The sequence below is a fragment of the Papilio machaon genome, chromosome 15, assembly GCF_912999745.1.
Source record: "Papilio machaon chromosome 15, ilPapMach1.1, whole genome shotgun sequence".
Lineage (NCBI taxonomy): Eukaryota > Metazoa > Arthropoda > Insecta > Lepidoptera > Papilionidae > Papilio > Papilio machaon.
In genome coordinates, this window is record NC_060000.1 from 753,383 (window position 1) to 774,245 (window position 20,863).

At 34.2% G+C, this 20,863-nt stretch overlaps 2 protein-coding genes across 2 annotated transcripts; one reads left to right on the top strand and one right to left on the bottom strand.

Annotated features, from left to right (window-relative positions):
- Nucleotides 1–1,735: 1,735 nt before the first annotated feature.
- LOC106718499 (serine protease inhibitor swm-1) lies at nt 1,736–3,239 on the bottom strand. Its single transcript, XM_014512589.2, has 3 exons — nt 3,053–3,239; nt 2,494–2,682; nt 1,736–2,018 (listed from the first exon to the last, which is right to left on the bottom strand). Exons 1-3 carry the CDS (start codon nt 3,237–3,239, stop codon nt 1,771–1,773), a joined length of 624 nt encoding a protein of 207 aa, XP_014368075.2. The 3' UTR covers nt 1,736–1,770.
- A 528-nt stretch (nt 3,240–3,767) lies between these two features.
- LOC106718500 lies at nt 3,768–4,896 on the top strand. The gene is made up of 3 exons (XM_014512590.2): nt 3,768–3,829; nt 4,372–4,513; nt 4,779–4,896. The coding sequence occupies exons 1-3, from the start codon at nt 3,823–3,825 to the stop codon at nt 4,894–4,896; spliced, it is 267 nt and encodes an 88-aa protein (XP_014368076.2). The 5' UTR covers nt 3,768–3,822.
- The last annotated feature ends 15,967 nt before the right edge of the window (nt 4,897–20,863 follow it).

Sequence of the window (20,863 nt, forward strand, 5' to 3'; positions counted from 1 at the left end):
ATCAGCTGCTTCCTACTGAAAATGTTCGATCTAAATCTAAAATACCTTCAATTTAATGAAAGTCCTTTTGTTTTTTACTAATGCTTCTTATTTAAAAGAAGTCTGAAACACATTAAATTCAATCTAATGAATTTCATTTTGTACAATGTAATAAAATAGTTTAGAATATCTCCAATTTAATAAAAATCCAAATTATAAATGTGTATGTTTTTTAAATACTCCAAAGGTACCTTATTAGGTTTACCTATTTACGCATTTATATATCCAATTTAATGGATATCCAAAATAGACGAAGATATATCTCCAATTTAATGGAAATCCGGAGCACTACATATCTGTATTATTTTAGTTAAAATGATAGCCGATTTTCAAAATACGGCCTGTACCTGTCATTTTACGTGAAGTACTTAGTTGCAGTTAATAGATAATAGACCCATATTTCGTATGACACTGTCTTAGATCCTGGAACGATTCGTTGAAGAAGATTCACAAATACCTTTGCCAGAAAAATAATTATTTCTGAATAAAAGAAAACATGTCAATTGATACTTATTGTAGCATTTGATGTGTCTCGTTAAAGAGAATATTTGATAACCAAATAGTGAGTAGATTAATATAACAGATTTAAAACATCTTTACAAATAAATCAGGCCACCCGTTGACCCCGCCTTTTATTGACGTTCCTTACACTTATGAAGATTGATATTGTAAGTACTCAAAGGTATAATAATTTACAATAACTTCAATCGCTTTTTTTATAATTAATTTTTTACAGTTAGCTGTAATAATTTGTAAATATTATTGACAATTAATATTATTGTGAACTAAACTTTACTAGACAAATATTCATACTCATCATAATAAATAGATAACGACGGCGGAAGTGATATCGCATGCTTGCAATAAATCATCATGACTATTTTACGCGTACAACAACAACTTATAAAATCGTATAAGACTGTAAACTAATGTTCCCCATATCGTATTGTCATCTTTCTTCTATTATGAAATCTATAATAATTGTACTCCACTTTTAGGCACAAAATGAAATATCTTGATTGCAATGTTTTAATTTACACACAAGTATTTTATTACTTAGGGCGCAAAATACGGACATAGTTACCAATTTCCTATTTTGTGTGTGTTTTTTTTTTTTTTTTTTCACCTCGTCGCCATTTGTAGGACCATAGGGTCCCTAAAGATGATTAAGGACAGACACTGGCTCACCACTACCACACTGGAGCTCAGGCGCACGTCCGCTTCGTACCGCGTTCGTCACTCAACTACTCACGGACAGCTGTGCCTTCCAGTGTGGTACATGAGACAGTGAATTGTATCTATTCCATAGACACAAACACTACACATACCATCTGGATGGCTGGCATTCCACAACAGTGCGGTTCTCGCGAAATTTCTTGCCGCGCACGGCCGCGTTGTGGAATGGTCTGTCCTCGGCGGTATTTCCAAACCACTACGACTTAGGGTCCTTCAAGAAGCGAGCATATCTCTTTCTTAAAGGCCGGCAACGCATCTGCAATTCTCGTAGTGTTGCGGATGTCCATGGGCGTCGATGATCACTTCGGTGATCGCGCCGCTCGTTTGCCCCCTTCTCTTATAAAAAAAAAAAAAAAATGTCGACTTCGAAACTGAAAATCATAAAAGTGTGCTATAATAAAACAAACTAATTTATTTATTTTTCAATTGACATCTATTTATGATATATCACTGATTCTTATGAATAAATTAACTTTAATATAATAACAATTCTATCTAAACATAGGAGAGATGAAGAATTTTATTAATTGCGTTTAAATATTTAGATAGGGGCCCTGTGTAGGTAGCGTTAGACGGACACTTCTCCACACTGACACAGGTCTTGTCCGCATCACGCAGTAGACCAGGCGAGCAAACGCACCCTGAGGAGCAGACCTTCGTGCAGACAGGGTCAGGATCTTTGCAAGATGGCTGGCAACCGGCGTTGCACATGTCAAATACTTCATTCTCTTTGGTGCAAGGCTCTGGAAAGCATACAAATTACGTAAATTTTTGCATTAACTAAGATCTGTTGTGAATCTACTAAAATCAAATTGGATTACTATTTAATAAATCTGATATTGGCAATAAAACTTCCTCAATCTCAGTAAGAGCCGTTTTATTCACGGCTTGTTAAGGCAAAAAGGTATCGATTTTAACTCTTTTTTTATATCATAAGGTGGCAAATGAGCAAGCGGTCACCTGATTCCGCCTAAACAGCGAAGCGATCGCTGCCCATGGACATCCGCAATTGCAGATGCATTGCCTACCTTTAATCGACAGAGGAGGGGACGCACAGAAAGACGATACATCCTCTTCCTATGCGTCCCCTCCTCCGTCAAATCCACTCCACTTTTAAGAAAAGGGTGGGAAGGGAACGTGGATAAAATTAGGCAAAAAGGCTCTCATGCAATTCGAGTCGACAGAAACCGAGCTTCAGTCAAATCGATTAACACTTACTAATGGAGCACTCATCTAAGGTGACACACTTGTTAGTAGCGTCATCCCTGTAGTATCCAGCTTTACAGAAACACCCGATGCTGCAAGCTAGCGAGCATTCGAACGGCTCCGGCTGGCTGCAGGTTGCGGGGCACGCGCTGCCGCACGGCATGAACTCCTCGTTCTCATCGCACATGGGAGTGGTGCCCGCTGAGAAATAATAAAGTTACGTTAGATAGTACAAACCTGCAATGAATAAAAGCAACATTAAGAAAATCTTGATAGAAATGACAAGAGTACTTTTAAATTTGTAGAGCCAGAATTGTGGACTTCTATGCACATGAAAGGTATTAATTCCACAAGAGATAGAATTGAAGTAGGGTGGCATTACATTTCGCTTTGTACTTGTGAATATTAATGGGTAGCTGGTAGTTTCTTAATATTGACTCCCAAAAACTGATACATAAATGTTAAAAATTAGTTTAGAGTATTTGTCGTGAACTAGTACTTTTTAAAATACTAACAATTCAATGCTAAATGAGTTCCAAATAAATTTTGTTAGTGTGAAGTAAAAACGTACCTTTAAGACATTCTTCAGCGGGCACACAAGTACCAGTCTCGTTCCTCAAATAGCCGGCAACACAGAAGCAGCCTTCGATACACTCCTCAGCACAAACCACCTTCTCCGGCAGATTGGTGCAGTTGTACGGGCAAGATGAACCACACAGGAGATACTCTTCGTTAGTTGGACATTCCTCTGAGAACATATTTAAATAGTTTCAGTTAGTTATACCTATGGTAATTGATAAACTGGTACATACTGTTGATGAATAACTTTCTTTTACAATTGAATTGATGGTTTATTATTTAATCTTGCTTTATTTTCAATATTCTATGAAAGATAAATTAAAACTTATTCTTTTATTGCTGTACTGCTTAGATTAATTTCATCTAGGGAAGGGGAAGTGGATTTGGCGGAAGAGGGGACGCATAGGAAGGAGAAATAACCTCTTTCTGTGCGTCCCCTTCTCCGTTAATTAAAGGTAGGCAACGCATCTGCATTTGCGGATGTCTATGGGCAACTTTCGCCTCGCTATTGCGGCGAATCCAGATGGCCGTTTGCTCGTTTGCCACCTTATGATATAAAAAAAACACGTACCGTAAAATCATTTAATTATTAGCAAGTAATTTCGTCACGCACGAACAACAAATAATCACCTAATACTTCCTATTGCCTTGAATTTCTCAACTTGTAAACACTTATTATAGTTTTGCTTTTTTTTTTCAATGAATTACTTTATATTGGTGTTTGTTCTTTTGTGTTTTTATATCAGGAAGTTAGATTGTAATATGCTTAGTAAGTGATTTTTGTTTTTTTTTTTAATCATTTTACTATGATATATTTAATTTATTACCAGTTACGATCTTTAACGTGTTTTATTTTGTTTTACTTATTTTATGTAAATATTCAATATGTGGTGTATTCTAGAAGAAAACCAAATTCAATTGAATTAATTTCTACTTATTACTTACTTTTAAAATCGGTACTACTTTGGTAATTTGGCACTACATTACCCTTATCGGCCTCAGAACCAGAGGCAGACCCAAAGCTAGATGGAAAGATGTAGTGCAATAGACATGAGTGAGTGCCAAGTCTCAGATGAAGATGTCGAGGACAGGGCGAGTTGGAGGAAACTGATTGAGAAAGTCGATCCCACCACCATGTGGGATACGAGCTAGGCAGAGAGAGACAGAGAGATTTACTTTTAAAATCAACTAATATTTCAACAAAAGCTGCCTCTTTTTTTCCTAACTTTTTTTATAAATTGAAAAAGACATATGTCGATGTGTTAAAAACACCAAATTATTCATAAAAGACAAAATTGGTTTTTCCAATAGAAAACGAATGTCCTCATGACGAGATCTACAAGTCGTGTTCATTTTACGAGGAGTACACATGCTGGCAGACGGCGGAGCGCAACAGCAGGGTCAAGACTATTCCTAAACGGTTGCCGCACTGCAGGGCTGGGTGTTATTGCAAGTATGTCGCAAGAGTAAGGTGAAGTTAACTAAGAATTAACCAATCAGCCGACCAGACTGCCGGCACAGATACCGCTGCAGAGACGCCGTGGAACTAGACCTACAATGTCTCCCAGCAATCTATGGGTTGTAGATAGCACAGGACAGGAGAAGGTGGCGATCTCTTGTGTCGGATTTCAAGACCTACTTTGGGCCGCAGCGCCAACAGAGTTGTAGTAAGTTAGAGTTAAGTTAAATAATCCTAACTTATTTTGTTTCAATTTCAGGAAAGGTTTGGTGCGAGCGTACCCACAGAGCGGATGCGTGCTCTCGGTTATGTGTAGACATCAAGGACTTCAAGATCTACTTGAAAAGTTGACGTCATCCTTTAGGTCTTTTCATTAAAAAGATCAAAGAAATATTTGCTGCAAGAAGTATAGGTTCTAAGTTAAAGCAAAACAATATATTAGTTAAATTAAATAGCCAATATTTATTTTAACTGTAGTCTATTAGTTTTTATCGCTAACGACATATTTGGTTGGAATATCGCGCCTTTATAGAGATGGACATCCATAAAAATATTATCCATATTTTTAACTCCATATGGAGAAAACGAACACATATATGGGTCACGTAATTTATTACCCTAAGTAATTCTAATGCTATAATTAACTAATTAACTATATTCTATCAAATCTGTTATCATTTCAGAGTATTCTAGTTAATTATTTTACCAATTATCGATGAATTAAGTAGCTAATACATAATTAATCACATTATTAGACGCTTAATGTTTTTGCGCTCATTCAACTTAAATCTTAAATCTTACTAAAAACATAAATGCGAATGTTAAGATGGATGGATGGATATTTGAAGGTATCAACGGAACGGGTCAACGGATCTTGATGAAATGTGACACAGATACAGAAAATAGTCTGGAAGAACACGTAGGCTACTTATTACGATTTATTTTAATTCCTTGCATATGGAGTCGCGGGCGACAGCTAGTACTAGTATAAATGTGAAAGAAAAGTTAGAAAGAAAAAGAACTGTATGATTTTTGTCGTCTATTGTATGTTCATATTTGATGCATCATAAACTCACTACTCGTGTTAATGTTGTAAAGTTTTGTCTTGCAAAATTTGCGTTTCAAACGTACGATAGTTTACGTCGGAGTCATCGATACGTACAGTGGATACAGTTACTTATTCAAACATTGAAAGTTATACAAAACTCACCATTAGCAACGTAGAAACCACTCGAAGCAACAACGAACACCAACAAGCCCACTATCCTTAACATCTTAATAAAACATCTGGTCCTCTTGAATATTGTTATAACTCTGATTAAATAAGTTAACAAATCGATCAGGTACACTACTGACCTTAGACACAGTCGACTGCTCGCGATTAGGGCCAATAATAAAAAAATTATGCCATCCTTGATTGCAATTAAATGCACTCAAGCATTACAGATTTCTTACATAAATTACAAAACGTAATTGATCTAATATTGACGCTTTACACATAATTAGGTGTGAATAACAGGTTTCTGTAAAAACAACTTTAAGGATATATGAAAAAAAAAACAAATTATCTATACCAACTCTACAAAAGTGTCTCGATATGTTTCTTCAATAATTTTTTTTTTTTTTTAGTTTTTTTTTTGTGTTGTAGTGTAGTTTTTGTCGGTTTTGCGTCATCGGAAGTAAGAATAGAGTTTCCGTCTATTACTTTTAGCGCTTTCCGTTATAAATTCTTAGCTAACTTTGTTTAACGAACGATTTAAAACATTCTTCGTTAAATATTAATGTATTTTATAATATTAATGAAGAGTTAAACCTTAGATTAAGCAATTAGAGTGGACATAAGAATTTTTAAATCTAGTATAAATTATAGGAATAATCGATTGAAGTTCGTAAAAACCATAGAGGAAATTCAAGAGTTTATATAATTTAGAGTCAGTTCGATTGGTTGAGATACAGTAATAAATAAATCGGGCCGGAACAACAAAATATTAATTCGCCATTCTGTACACAGTTCAGACTACCGTGTACACACTACAGTATGGTGTACACAGTATAGTATGGTGGATATTGTACACAATCGAGTATGTTTACGTCCAATGTGCGTCACTGTGGCCTCTGTCCACTCCGACCGCATTACCTTGATTGGACGCCGGTGAACAAACAGACCGGCCTTCTTTACCGACGTTATTATTATACGATTTATTACATTATTGGATTCCATCTACGTCGTAATCCTTCGAAGTATTATTTGCTGATTTAACTTCCTGTCTTCTACAAGTTCTGTCTTGTTTTGTACAGAAAAGATGTGGCATTTAAGAGTATAATTGTTACATCAATTAGCTAGAAAATAAGATGACTTTATAATACGCTTGGGGCCACTAAACCTCAGTTTATGAACTATTTAAAAATAAAATTTTATTTAAAATTATTAAAACACCAAGATCTGTAAGTGGCGGAATTTTTAAGCACTTGACTGGACTGGACCGTAATCTATAAAACGTCCAGGTTCAATCAATTTTTCTCATATGTACATATGTACATTTATCCGACATTCTTACTTTGAAGAAAAACACTGTGATGCAACCTGCACATATCTGAGAAGAAATTCAAAGATATGTGTGAAGTTAACCTGCCCGTACTGGGCCAGTGTGGTTGACTATTGCCTAATCAACCCTAACTTGGGTAGGCTCTGAGATCCACAGTGGAGTCTTAAAATAAGCTGACGACGATTTAAACATAATGATAAAATTTTAGCTGAGGTTATGTACTCATATAATTGTCAGAGAATATTCTAGAATTCTAGACTTTCTTCAAATTTACCAATAAATAACTAACATTTACTTAGTAAAAACTTAAATACAATACATTTTCTTATTTATAGAGATTTATTTGATATGTGAACATTAAAAATAGATTGTTTTTAAATTATTCTCACCTTAAACTAATAGCCACACACTAGCGCCTGTTTCAACATAGTTCCCTTCTCCTGACAGCTCTTTGTTCAGATGAGAAATGATTATTTCGTTTTAAAATATTTTGTTCAATCATACAAATAAAACAAAACCCTATAACATGGTGTTAAAATTGAAAATACAACGCACATTGACAATATTTTGAATAGGACAGGAAAACTATAAGTCAAATCTGAAATTGATTTATAACATCGAAAATACTTGGAAAATAAAGCTGTTCGTTTGTTTTGCTGTAACGCTATAATTATATTAAGATCATTTTGCAACAATTAATGTGCTAAGTGTTTCATAAGTTACTTTAAAAAAAACATCGGTAGATTTTACTTTGAAGAGTAATTAAAAATAATAAAAAATCTATAAATAAAAAATATACAGCCAGAGACAACTCTGGCTGCGTATTTTGAATGTCGAATGCATACTGCAATCAAATCAGTGATTGTATAGTAGGCTAGTAAGTCCTGGCTTTATTTCTCTTAGTACCTCTTCCACTCTTGTCTTATCCAATTCCACATTTACTCTTGATAATTATGAATTATGAGATGAAATAAACCAAAGAAAGATAAGAATGTATTGGTCTTTAGTTTCTCAATTGATCAAGTTTTTTTTTTTATAGCATAAGGTGGCAATCGAGGAAGCGGTCACCTGAGTCCGCCTAAACAGCGAAACGACCGCTGCCCATAGATATCCGCAATTTCAGATGCGTTGCCTACCTTTAATCGACAGAGGAGGAGACGCGCATAAAGGCGATATATCCTCTTCCTATGCGTCCCTTCCTCCGTCAAATCCACTCCACCTTCCCATCCTTTCCTTTCAAGAAAAGAGTGGGAAGAGAACGTGGACTAAAATTAGGACTCCGGCAGCACACTCATCAGACGAAACGCGGAATTGCTCCCATTTCACGCCTGTCTTCTGTGTGGTTGTGGTATTTCACCGGTCGACCCGGCCAATTCGTGCACCCAACAAAAATTGTTGTTGCGGGATCTACTCGTACCACTGTTAAGTAATCGTTAAACCATTTAAGAAGCAAGTATTTGAAGAGAATTAACATAGTATACGTAAATGGATAATTAATAGCATTTGTTAAATAGACTGTTTTACCTCTAAACGCTGTCGTTCGCTCAGATACTGCTGGTTCCCGTTCATTAGTGAACTAAACTTTGACTACAAGCTTTCCTATTGTCATCATTATACCAGGAACGCCTTTTCCGTGTTACAATCTATCAAAATCTTCACATACATCGATCAAAGTATTTTAAACTTTATACCTTAAGAAGAAGGTTTGTTTTAACTTGTACAGATATCAGTTAGTTGGTGCTAGATGCTTGATAAAGTTTGCTATGCGTTCATTAAATTTGGAAGTGAAGAGACGTCGGCAGTGTAATGGACTTATGAAAGTAAGCTCTTTTCATACTCGATTAAGCTTGTTATTTTAAATTATATTTTTAAATAACATTAAATTCTAATTAATTTACGTCTTCGATAAAAATGATTATAATATTGTTCTATATTCGGAAGTAAGACTTTGTTAAGCATTTGGGATATTTTTCAACCGTCATTTAACATCTTAGTTTTTAGTTTAAAACTAAAGTACGTTGCACATTTAATGGTGCTTCAATACCAGCCTTGTTGCGTATAACAAGGATCCCGTTGCACTCAATTCTTCCACTCTAGTTACCATGAATAGAAAATCCTAATACAACAAACTTATTCGACAGCAAACGCCTCTATGTCATGAGAGATAAGGTTCAATTTCGAGTGTATTAGTATGTCGAAATTTAATTTGGAATTTAAATCGTAGGCTAGATTTTCAGTTCGGGTTTGCGTTCCGTATGAAAGCGCAATGCTGTGCCTTCGAATGCAAAACACTGAAGTATATTTCACTAAAATAAATGTATTATTGAGAATTAGAACACAAGAACCTTTTAGGTACAATTCAAGCATTTACGCTTGGTTAAAAATGAAAACAACTTTAGCGAATTAAAAAAAAGAGTGAAACGATGTCAATTTTAATGAAGTTTTGATTCTTCAGCGAAGTTTCGTAATATAAGATATTGTTAAAACATTAGTACACGAGGATTTTATTTTGTTAAAATTGAACAAAAAATCATTTAACATTTATTCCTTTTTCCCTTTCCACTCTTTTCTTATTAGGAAAGGATGGAAGTGGATTTGGCGGAAGAGGGGTGGCATTAGATGGAGAAATATCCTCTTTCTGTGCGTCTCCTTCTCCGTTGATTAAAGGTAGGCAACGCATTTGCATTTGCGGATGTCTATGGGCAACGGTCGCCTCGCTATTTCGTCGAATTCAGGTGGAAGTTTGCTCGTTTGCTTTGATATAAAAAAAAATATTACCTTTTGATAAAGTCATCGTCTTATTACATGTCATATATTATGTAAATTAAATATATTACGTACTGTTGTTTTTAAAAATCAGAGGTTGGAAACCATTTACATAAATTCGATGATAGCATGATGAGATGATAAAATGTTAGTTCGATTTAGAAATTAACATAAAACCTGAACAGTTCGCAACACAACATTCTCAAACCGACTCCGGAGACCGCAATAAAATTTTGAGATATTAACGCGAGACCTCCCTTTAGGGTTGTCAATTATGTTTTTATTTATTATTCTGACAACTTACAGTTAACTTATAATGAAATTTTAATATAAATATTAACTTAAGCCTTATTAAAAAGTGTCACAGATGATAGAAATGCAGGTAATTAAATTCACTTCTTGTTTTTTACGTTAATCCACACCCCCCCCATGTGTTGAAGAAACAGTCATTAAAAGTGGTCTGCACACATCCGCGAAGAATTTCTTAGATATGTCTAAAGTCAACCAACCCGTACTGAACCAGCCTGGTTAACAACACCTGATGATAATGAATGGTGTAAAATAACAAAATGTATGACGACATTTGTGTATTGACAACCCTGTAATCGGTACACATCTAACGTCTATTCAGGTGCGCTATAACGGTGCTGGCTCTCCCCTTGAATATTCCGACCGCAATAAATTCCCCGCCGCCCTATCTCGTCAATGTCCCTTTTCAACATATTAAGGTTGTAACTCTCACTGACCTACATATTGCACTAAGGCTGCTCGTACACGGAATTAATTCTATATTACACAAGAATACGTAATTTGATGAAATTTGTCTGTTCCGTAAGTGAATTAGATGGTACTAACAATAAAGTAAGTATTGGCCGCATTTATTTCCCGACCGAAAATGTTACTAATATTATAAATGCGTCTGTTTAGATAGATGGATGGATAGATGGACGGATAGATGGAAGTTTGTATGAAGGTATCTCCGGAACGCCTCAACGGATCGTAATGAAATTAGGCACAGAGCCGCGGGCATCAGCCAGTATAATAATAAAATAGTCTCTATGTTTATACCATAGTGCTCTTCACGATTTTACAGATTTTCAAGTGGCAGTTTTTTTATTATTATAAGGTAGTAAACCAGCAAGAGACCGCTGCCCATAGACATCTGAAATAGAAGACGCGTTGCCTACCTTGCCGTTGAGGGAGACGCACAGAAAGAGAACATTTCTCCTTCCTATGCGTCCGTAAAATCCACTTCCCCTTCCCATCCATTCCTTAGTAGAAAAGGATCGGAATCCCTTCTTCTTTCTCAAGAGGACTAAAATTAGGCCTCCAGAACGCAAACTCACCAGACGATACTCGAAATTACACCCACTATACGCCTGTCTTCTGTTTGTTTGTGGTATGGAACCGGGCAATTCGACAGTTTAAGAGCCAATCAGATAGACTGCAGTTAGTCAGTATGTCATTTACTTTTATACAATATGCTAGAGTTTTATAAAGTGTTACAATAATTTTAGAACTCCATTGATATAAAATACGAAGCGACTGTGAGCTTCATATGAAAATTGATTCACTTTACTTAAAAGCTGTAGCGACTCAAGTCAATGCATTTGTCATAAATGCTGCCAGACGTATGCGTAAAATGATTGCTTCACATACATGTCTTGATTTAAAAAAGAAACATTCCAAAAATAAAATAGATTTTTTTTTAAATCTAGCACCGACTTTGCACAGTTTTCTACAACGAAAAATCTAAATTATAGATGGCCAGCTAAATGTAATTCTAAAGCCTTCTTTAACCAGCTTTCCAAAAAATGGTCAACATTTAATTGAGTGATACAAACATGACTGATTAACCGTTATTTTCTGAGACCAAAATCTCTATATGTAAAATACTAGCTGTCGCCCGCGGCTCCGTCCGCGCGGAATTAAAAACATATTAAGTAGCCTATGTGTTCTTCCAGACTGACTACATCTATGCCAAATTACATCTAGATTCGTTGAGCCGTTCTGGAGATACCTTCAAACATCCATCCATCCGTCCATCCATCCATACATCCACACATTCGCATTTATAATATTGGTAAGATATCGTCATCCCTGTCATTATCTTTAAGAGATAACAGTTTATTTTTAAACGGGGAATTTTGTCTCAGTAACCCACGATAACTCTGCCAAGGACATTATTAACCATTGTATTGTACACATAAATTAGAAGTTTGTATTTAAACAGAGAGATTAATTTTCCTTCACTTCAATTAAGTCATTCTTCTATTAACTATTGAACGTCATCGTAATAGCTTCAGAATTTACATAATTATAAGAACATCCACTAACAGCTTTCTCAGTATCATTTATTATCAAATGAACGCCTCTTCTCTGTTACTCTATCAAATGACTAACGAGACAAACGCAAATGAATTTAAACCTTATCCCTTTATTCTAGAGTTCATTTTATCCTATCAATATCGTTAGTAGAGCAGAAAACGTGGTTAATTCTACGAGTCAGCGGTTAACGAAGCCTGGTGTAGTTACGTTCATTAAATTTGGAGAGTATTCAGACTGAAGAAGGAATGCGTTTATGAAAACTAACTCGTTTTCAAGATTGAAACTGTATCCGTATAATTAAAGATATTTAGTTAGAAATTATGTAAAAAGACTTGTGATTTAAGATCATTTAAATTAAGAAATTAACTTAATACTATGCGAGCACAATAACCTGATAATATTTGAGATTATTTCACTTTAAGTCACACACTAAGCTTGCATGCGATATCGTCTGTGCAGAATTAAAAAAAAACTTAATTCGTAGTCTATCTGTTCTTCCACACTATTCTATTGTACAGCTGTGCCAAATGTCATCAATATCCGTTAAGCCGTTTCGGAGATACCTTAAAAAATCCATCCATCCATATAAACATTCGCATGTATATATATAAAAGAAAGTCGTGTTAGTTACACTATTAATAACTCAAGAGCGGTCGAACTGATTTAGCTGAAAATTGATGGGGAGGTAGCTTAGAACTAGGAGACGGACATAGGAACTTTTTATCTTGTGTGCATTTTTTTTATTCCGCGCGGATGGAGTCGCGGGTAAAAGCTAGTTTATAATAATAAGATGTATTTCGGTTAGTCTCCACAGTAGTAACATCTTTATTGAAACAATATCACTATCTCAGTCATTCTTTTTGAAAAAATAAAAGACAACAATAATGTCCTCGTACATTAAGACTAAAAATTAACTATGTTATATAAAATGTAGTATACATAATAAAGCTGATATATAATTTTGTGCTATCAAAATGAAATCGGTTTAATCGGCAGCGACAGCCGGAACCGAAATCCGTTCAGTGGTCGAAGTTCTAAATTAAATTTCAAATACCAATGTACCTGTCTAGACTCTTCGTTGGAATAACAACCTTATACCTTGGTATTAAGAATTTTAAATTACGCAATGTTAAGTTTGTCGTTCAATATCTGTTAAAGGTAGTGAAGGAATGAGGTATTGGGTATACCACGGAACGAAATGAAACGGGCATTTACATGAAAAAAATGAAGTTATCATTTATAGAAAGGTAATAGTGATACGGAAACCTACAATCTTATTTTGAGTGTAGTTACAGAAGTATTGACGTTATTTAAAATTAGTTTGTACATATTTCTTCATTAGAATTAGCTATGGTTAAACTTTAGTAAGTTTGTGTAATAAATAGTCCTTTAAAAAAAGAATAACGGCGCTTTACACTCCAATATAATCCGTAAAAGAAACGTAATGTCTGTGCACATAATTCGATGTAATTGTTTCTAGTTTTTAAAAATCTTTGTACTCGTATCTTTCATTTCTAACTGCATATAGGGTTTAGTACTAACTTTCAGAAAACGTCATGTTCTAAGTAATAAAGCTATAACGTCGTTTGTACGATATACAAAAGGCTGCGTTCGATATGTCACCGGCAAATCGTACGCCGTCCGTTTTTAATTTGCCCAAGCGAATTGTATATCGAATAAATTCATTCACAAAAATCATGTTTCTTTCTGCGATTTGTAATGGTTTGACTTTGATATAATTTCTGTGTAGCTAATAAAGAGTTGCGAGTTGGCGCGTACTGATGATACTGTACCCAACAATGTTAACACTCTAGGCACTTTACAAACGGGCGGGTTACAAGATTTACCGATGACATACTAAAGTATGTCGTCTGCAATGGCGGGGAAATGGGAAATACCTCAGCGGTCCGCGGAGACTTGAGCCGTGCACTCGACCAAGGAATGTCTCATAAGACAGACTCCTTTACCTTTTGTTTTGTCAGATATCTTTTTGTTTTGAGGCCACTACATTACTATTATATTCTAACCAAACAATATCAAACTTGCCATACTTACTGTAGGTTTCTGTTTTGTCAAAGATAATGACGATATGTTTTATACACAGATTTATGGTCTCAGAAACCCACGATTAAAGAGTTATAATTTAGCACATTTTGAATCGTCTTATGTAGTTACACTATTATGGAACATACAGGTGCCTCATTACGTCACTAAGGCAGGCTGCTAAAATGGTACGGCAGCAATAAATTCCTTCAAACTTTTGTAACCTTAAAAACTAAAGTAAACGGAACACAAGTTCTGAATTAATTTACACGCACTGTAACTAAGATATCGTTAAGTATGAAAAATTTTGTATGTTAAAACCGGCAAGGATATTTTCATCAAATAATTCCAATAATGAGAGGATGTTGAAAAAATCTTTTTCTATCTGATTCTTGGTAAAGACCAAAGAATGTTATAGAATTGCTTAAAAAGATTGAGTTAATTTTAACATAATTTATTTGATTCAGAATTTAAATTTTTAATAGAGTTAATATTTATCCCTTAATTATTTTAAAAGCGTTTTTCTGTTTTAATTTAGTTACTATAGTTTCATCAGATCAAGGCTTTCCCGTAACGGAAATTTATCAAATTAGTACGCCTGTTAGTATCCTGTAACGTTTTATTTGAACCAATGTGAGATCTGATTGATTTATAGCTTTATATCCGCACGTCTGACTTAAATAAGGAACGTTTTCGATTTCCAGATTCGAGTTTTATTTTCACGTTTATTTTATAATTCCATATATTTTCCATTAGACCATAACAAGGTGTCTCTTTTCGAACAAGTATTTATCTTGGTTTACAATTTTACTTGGCATGTTACGGATCCGTACGGTTCATCGACCACCTGTCATTTTATGTGAATCTTACTAATATTCTGAATGCGAATGTATGGATGTATGGATGGATGTTTGTTAGAAGACATCTGTACAACGGTTCGACGGATCTCGATGAAATTCGGCAAAGATGTAGTCAGAGTCACAGGCCACAGCTAGTGTTGACAATACGACAAATTGTTGTTATCTAATTACGAATTAATTCCCTTTTCACTTAAGCTATTTTCACTTATTCAAGCTGTATTTTTTAATTTATATCTTTTTTTAATTTTCAACACAGTAAGATATCAAAATGCGAGTACGTAGTGAGCCTTAAACATTTTTATGTCCATAGTGATTGATTTAATGGGCAATATCCAGCCACTTTCCAGATAAGGGATGACTTCCCTTTTTCTTTTCGGCAACATAAAAAGAGAATCTCGATTATCTGACACTCTTCTACTATTGTAATATGCTATGACATTTTAGAAGGTGTCATGATGTTAAAACGAAGTATGTCATAACTCAAATTAACGAAATAATAATTACAATACTTGTAATGATAAAAAATAATAATAATTAATCAGAGGGTATGTGTATCGCGAAAATAATAATAGATCGAATATACGAAAGACCGTAAGGGTTTTTTTTTTTTGCGACTGGGTAGTCGAGGTGGCCGAGCGCAGATGACGCTTAGCGTAAACCTCGTAAGGGGCATTTTAGATCCTATTTATGGAGTCTATCACAACAAATTCGTTGGAAAGAATATAGTTTTGTTAGACACTGGTAAAAACTATCTAAATTAATGACCCAATTCATAAAAATATACATAAATAAATTGATACTACAAAAGTATTTTTCATTAAACTGTAAACCATCAAATTAAAAAATATTTGAACGTCGGAGCGCGCGCGGCTCTTCACTACTACGAGTATAATGTTTGTTCCCAGTCTACTATCCTTAATATTGTCTTGCTTAAAGTATTTTAATATCAGATATGACCGATTTTAAAAATACACATTTTAATAAACATATAAGTTAACTTACATGTACTATTATTGATTATTTTACAAGGGAAACCATCAACCAAGGTACACAACATGCGCTGTCAGCTTTAAAGATTTTGCTCTGTTTTTTATGAACTATAATTACCGCACTCAGAATCTTTAAGTGATTAACCCCCTTAGTGACCCAGATATGTGTGATTATGATAGATAATAATTAAAGTCCATCGTAAATAATAGTAACTTAATGTAAGATTTCTTTGGGTATTTTTTGAAAGAAGTTTTTTAAATGTCTTAGAATAAAAATGTCCAGAATAAATGCATCTAGGATGTACCGTATGACTTTCTCGAGTAGTGAAATAAGAATTTGAACGTCGCTTAAAACGTTGTACATGATTGCATTGCGACAGTGTGTCTCAACAATGTTCTTGGAAAAAGAAGAAATGTGCATTCTTTTATGATTTACTGAAATGATAAATTGAAATTAAATAAATAGATTTTTATATTATGTAATAAAATTAAATAAAAGTAGTTTGTAAAAAATTTTAAATATTACATGTCCGATCCGATTTAAATTGTAATATTTAATCTAACGGAAGTTAGGGTCATAAAAACCATACAAGGTTAAAAAAAACTGTTCAATTACTATTGAACAGCCTAAATATAACTTCGTTTTTTTGTGTTACAAAAACAGTTTCAATACTTCCAGGTTTTTAGCTCCTGTTTTTTCTATTACTTTGAGCCTCGAAATACAATCTCTCTAGTCGTAATGGCGATGTTTATCCATTACGACAAGCGAGATCTTTGAAATTGCTTATCGATTTTTGTTTTGAAAAATTATATTTCTTTAAATATTAAAAAGTAATTTAAACTAATATTTTGATTTATACCGCCTTCATTTAAATTAAGAACAACGCCATCTAGTTTTAATTATTTTAAAGCTTAGCCATGCATTTTGCTTTTTAGTTTTTCTTTTTGATGCCAGCAATTTTACAACGTAGCATTGTTTTATATGTAAAGTATAGCAAGCACCGGAAGCCATTCTCGGTCACAGAGCTCGTTTGGAGCGGCCCCGGCGGAGGACAATACACTTTATAATATGATAATTTAGTGCATTTTCACCTTCCGTCATTGCTCCTTATTGCTGGCACAAGTTATAAGACATACCGTTTTTATAAAAATAAAAAAAAATTGTAAATTCTTTTTTTTACACAGTTAGAACAGTGTACGGAGTACATAGTACAGGAGAACTAAACTTTAATTAAGTTAAAGAAAAAACAAAACATTTATAATTGAGCGAACTTTATTGAATTAAGAAAACGACGACAAGTACATTTCTTTAAGTAGTTTTACGTAACTTTTTTTGAAGTAAATCAAATAAAATAAAGGTTTTTATTAAACTTTTTCTATTAAACGATTACAGAAATATCGATTTTTTATAAATTTTTAGTCCATGAAAGTATTTAATCAGCCAACTCTTCAGCAAAGTGCACATAAAAGAGACAATGTACGATTATTTAAAGCATTTCTCTTCCCTCTTGTGCCGTAACTTGTTACTATTAGACGCATATGCATTAATATATGCATTTAACAATGCATTTGTGCGATGATGGTCATTAAATCGTATTATATGGATATTTTATTTTAATGCGGACAATTAATGCAATGACTATTAAATTTTGTACAACAGAGGATGCGTTTTGTTACTAAACAAAGGCACAATAACATACCTATATCTCACTGATGCAATAATCAACCAATATAAAGTTTGTAACCTATATAAATCGAGGCGTCTACTCCGTCGGGTTGATGGTGCAGACCGCGCGCCGTTCATCCGTGCAAGCAAGAATGACATAACGTTTAGTTAACAAATTTATATCTTTATACAGCTCTATCTGTGACGTTGAGTCGGCGGCGATGTAGCGACGAGTGTATACCGCGTTGATGAAGTAATGTACGATAACCCTAATTCGTTAAAGTTCTTAACAAAAATGACGTATAAAAATTTGACAGATGACAGAAGGAAACCTACTACTGACGCCATCTAGTTTTTAGTTTCTCTCCCTATTGCAAGACGTCAAATATAAATGAAAATGATTTTTTAACAAAAGATTTTCATTAACTGCCGCACTCAGAAATGATTTAATCAGTTTAATAATGGAGATTTTTCATATCTTCTCGCTTAGTAACAAAATAAAGAGTTGAAATTGCTGCAGAGTATTAATTTTAATTAAATATCAATAATATAAACCAGTACAGAGAGATTTGCAAATGAATTGCTTAATTGAATGACTGAATGAATACCGCTGAACGGAACTGTGAATACTTTTACCGTGTTTGTTTTGTATTCGCGCAGAAATTTTAATCCAAACATATTCAATTCAATATATTTATTTAAAAGTATTAAAATGCAATATGTAGAAACGTAATATTTACAATAGTTTTTTTTTATTTATTTTCCCTAAAACGTGACAATGTAATAGTTGTTGGCCACTATTATTAATTTGTGTACACCAAAACTCGCAATAAAAACGTTTACTTTCTTTTTAAATCAATAAAGACCAAATGGATAAAATAAAAGCCTTTGTATTTTGTAAATCGCGCCGCTAACGAATGATTGAATGAACGGTATTGAATGAATTGAACGCCCTTCTGAATGCCGCATTGAATAGAACGCATTGTCCGCGAGTTCCATCCTTATTTTATTTAATTCTATTTCCCGAATTTTATTTAACAACGATTCGTTCAATGTGATTATATTTTTTAAATTAAGACTAGCCGTTATCAAATGCGCTTCTTAGTGCCAGATGGAATTTCAAAAGACACAGTACTTTAGAGTTTCTTTTTTTTATATTACAAGGTGGCAAACGAGTAAGCGGCCACTTGAATTTGCCGAAATGGTGAAGCGACCGCTGCCCATAGACATACGCAATTGCAGATGCTTTGCCTCCTGTCAATCGACGAAGGAGGAGACGCACAAAAAGTGAATATTTAACCTTCCTATGCATCTCCTCCTCCATCAAACCACTTCACCTTCCCATCCTTTCTTATAAGAAAAAGGTGGAAAAGAAAAGAGGACTAAAATTAGGCCTGCACCACACTCGGACGAAACGCGGAATGATTTCCACTTCACGCCTGTCTTCTGTGTGGTCGTGGTATTGCACCAGGCGAGCCGGCCCATTTATGCAACATATGTTGTTGCTGGTGTCTACCACTGTTATGAGTTCCATGAGACTCTAAACACTATAAGGTATGACAAGATAGCGTTTAATAGTAACCCTAGGCTACATGTAGGTACACTACATATATAATATATATTATTTCTGCTAAAAAACAATACTAAACATAACTAGAAGATAAGTTCAATATATTTGCAGGTGTTCTGCACTAAAATTATTACTTTATCATAGACTAAGGTAACTTGGTTAGCGCAGCCTACCCGCTACGTCGTAGCGCCGCTGAGCGCCGAGCGCCGGAACGCCGGTTCATGAATGAATCACTTAGTGCTTTTAACTTAAGCATTTTCACGTTAAAAGTTCATATAATCGATTAAGAACTTTTTTTAGTATATTAAACCATTATTACCTTCTTTTTTGTTTTAAAACTAAATTTTTATTTGTATTTATGCTAAATCATAGCAAAATAAATAAATACATTGTCATTATCTTTAGGTTACAGAGTTTAATATTCATTTGATAAATATATATTATATAAATAATAGCTGTCGCCCGCGCCTCCGTCCGCGCGCAGTTAAAAAATGGGGGGGGGGGTTTATGAAAAATAGATATTGGCCGATTCTCAGACCTACTGAATATGCTCACAAAATTTCATGAGAATCGGTCAAGCCGTTTCGGAGGAGTATGGCAACGAAAACTGTGACACAAGAATTTTATATATTAGATTATTGTAACAACATGAATTTATATGTTACATACATGTTATTATGAAGCAGAAGATGTATTTAACATAGTACTTCAAGTAGCTCAATACCGCGGTTAAGTTACATACTTAATCACACAGTTGCAGAGTCGAGTTAACTTAGTTATTACTTAACATCTGCACTTAGTTACAGTTAACGATGTCTGTGAAGTATAGCTTGTAATTTATGACAAAGTTCTGACGATGTACTTATAAATATTAAAAACTGTACACATGAAATTTCTTTATTATAATAAAACATTATTTACCTTATCTTTAATATTATAAATACGAATGTTTGGATAGATGGATGGATGTTAGTTTGAAGGTATCTCCGGAACGGCTGAACGGATCTTGATGAAATTTGGCACAGATGTAGAACATAGTCTGGAAGAACACATAGGCTACGTATAGTTTTTTTTTGTAGCCGCGCGGAAGGAGTCGTGGGCGACAGCTCGTTTCTATATAAACTTTTTGTTAATACCAAAGAGTAAAACTAACGTTTCTTGAGAAGAGACACACATTATTATTATTAGGTAATTTATTCGAAATAAGAATCGAACTCGGGTCTCGAATTAAAGTGCATTCACTGAACCGTTAGGTACTAAGGCTTGCAAATTTTTGTAAGGTCAAGATGTTTTTTATTTGGGATAATTATTATTCATAAATTAAGTAGTCCTTCGCTACAAAGACGGTTTAACCATTGGTTTCTGAGACCAAAATCTCTGTATTTCGTCATCTCTCATTATCTTTGACAATACATAAATAACAAAAAAAAAACAAAACGAAAAATAATACGTAGATTAAGGTATCAGAAACCGACGATAAGAAATACAATTTATTCAGTTTCAACTGACTTTCTCTTTTATCATACTTTTGTTTTACGTCCTTCTCGTGGCGATTACTTCAATTTCAAAGTAAACA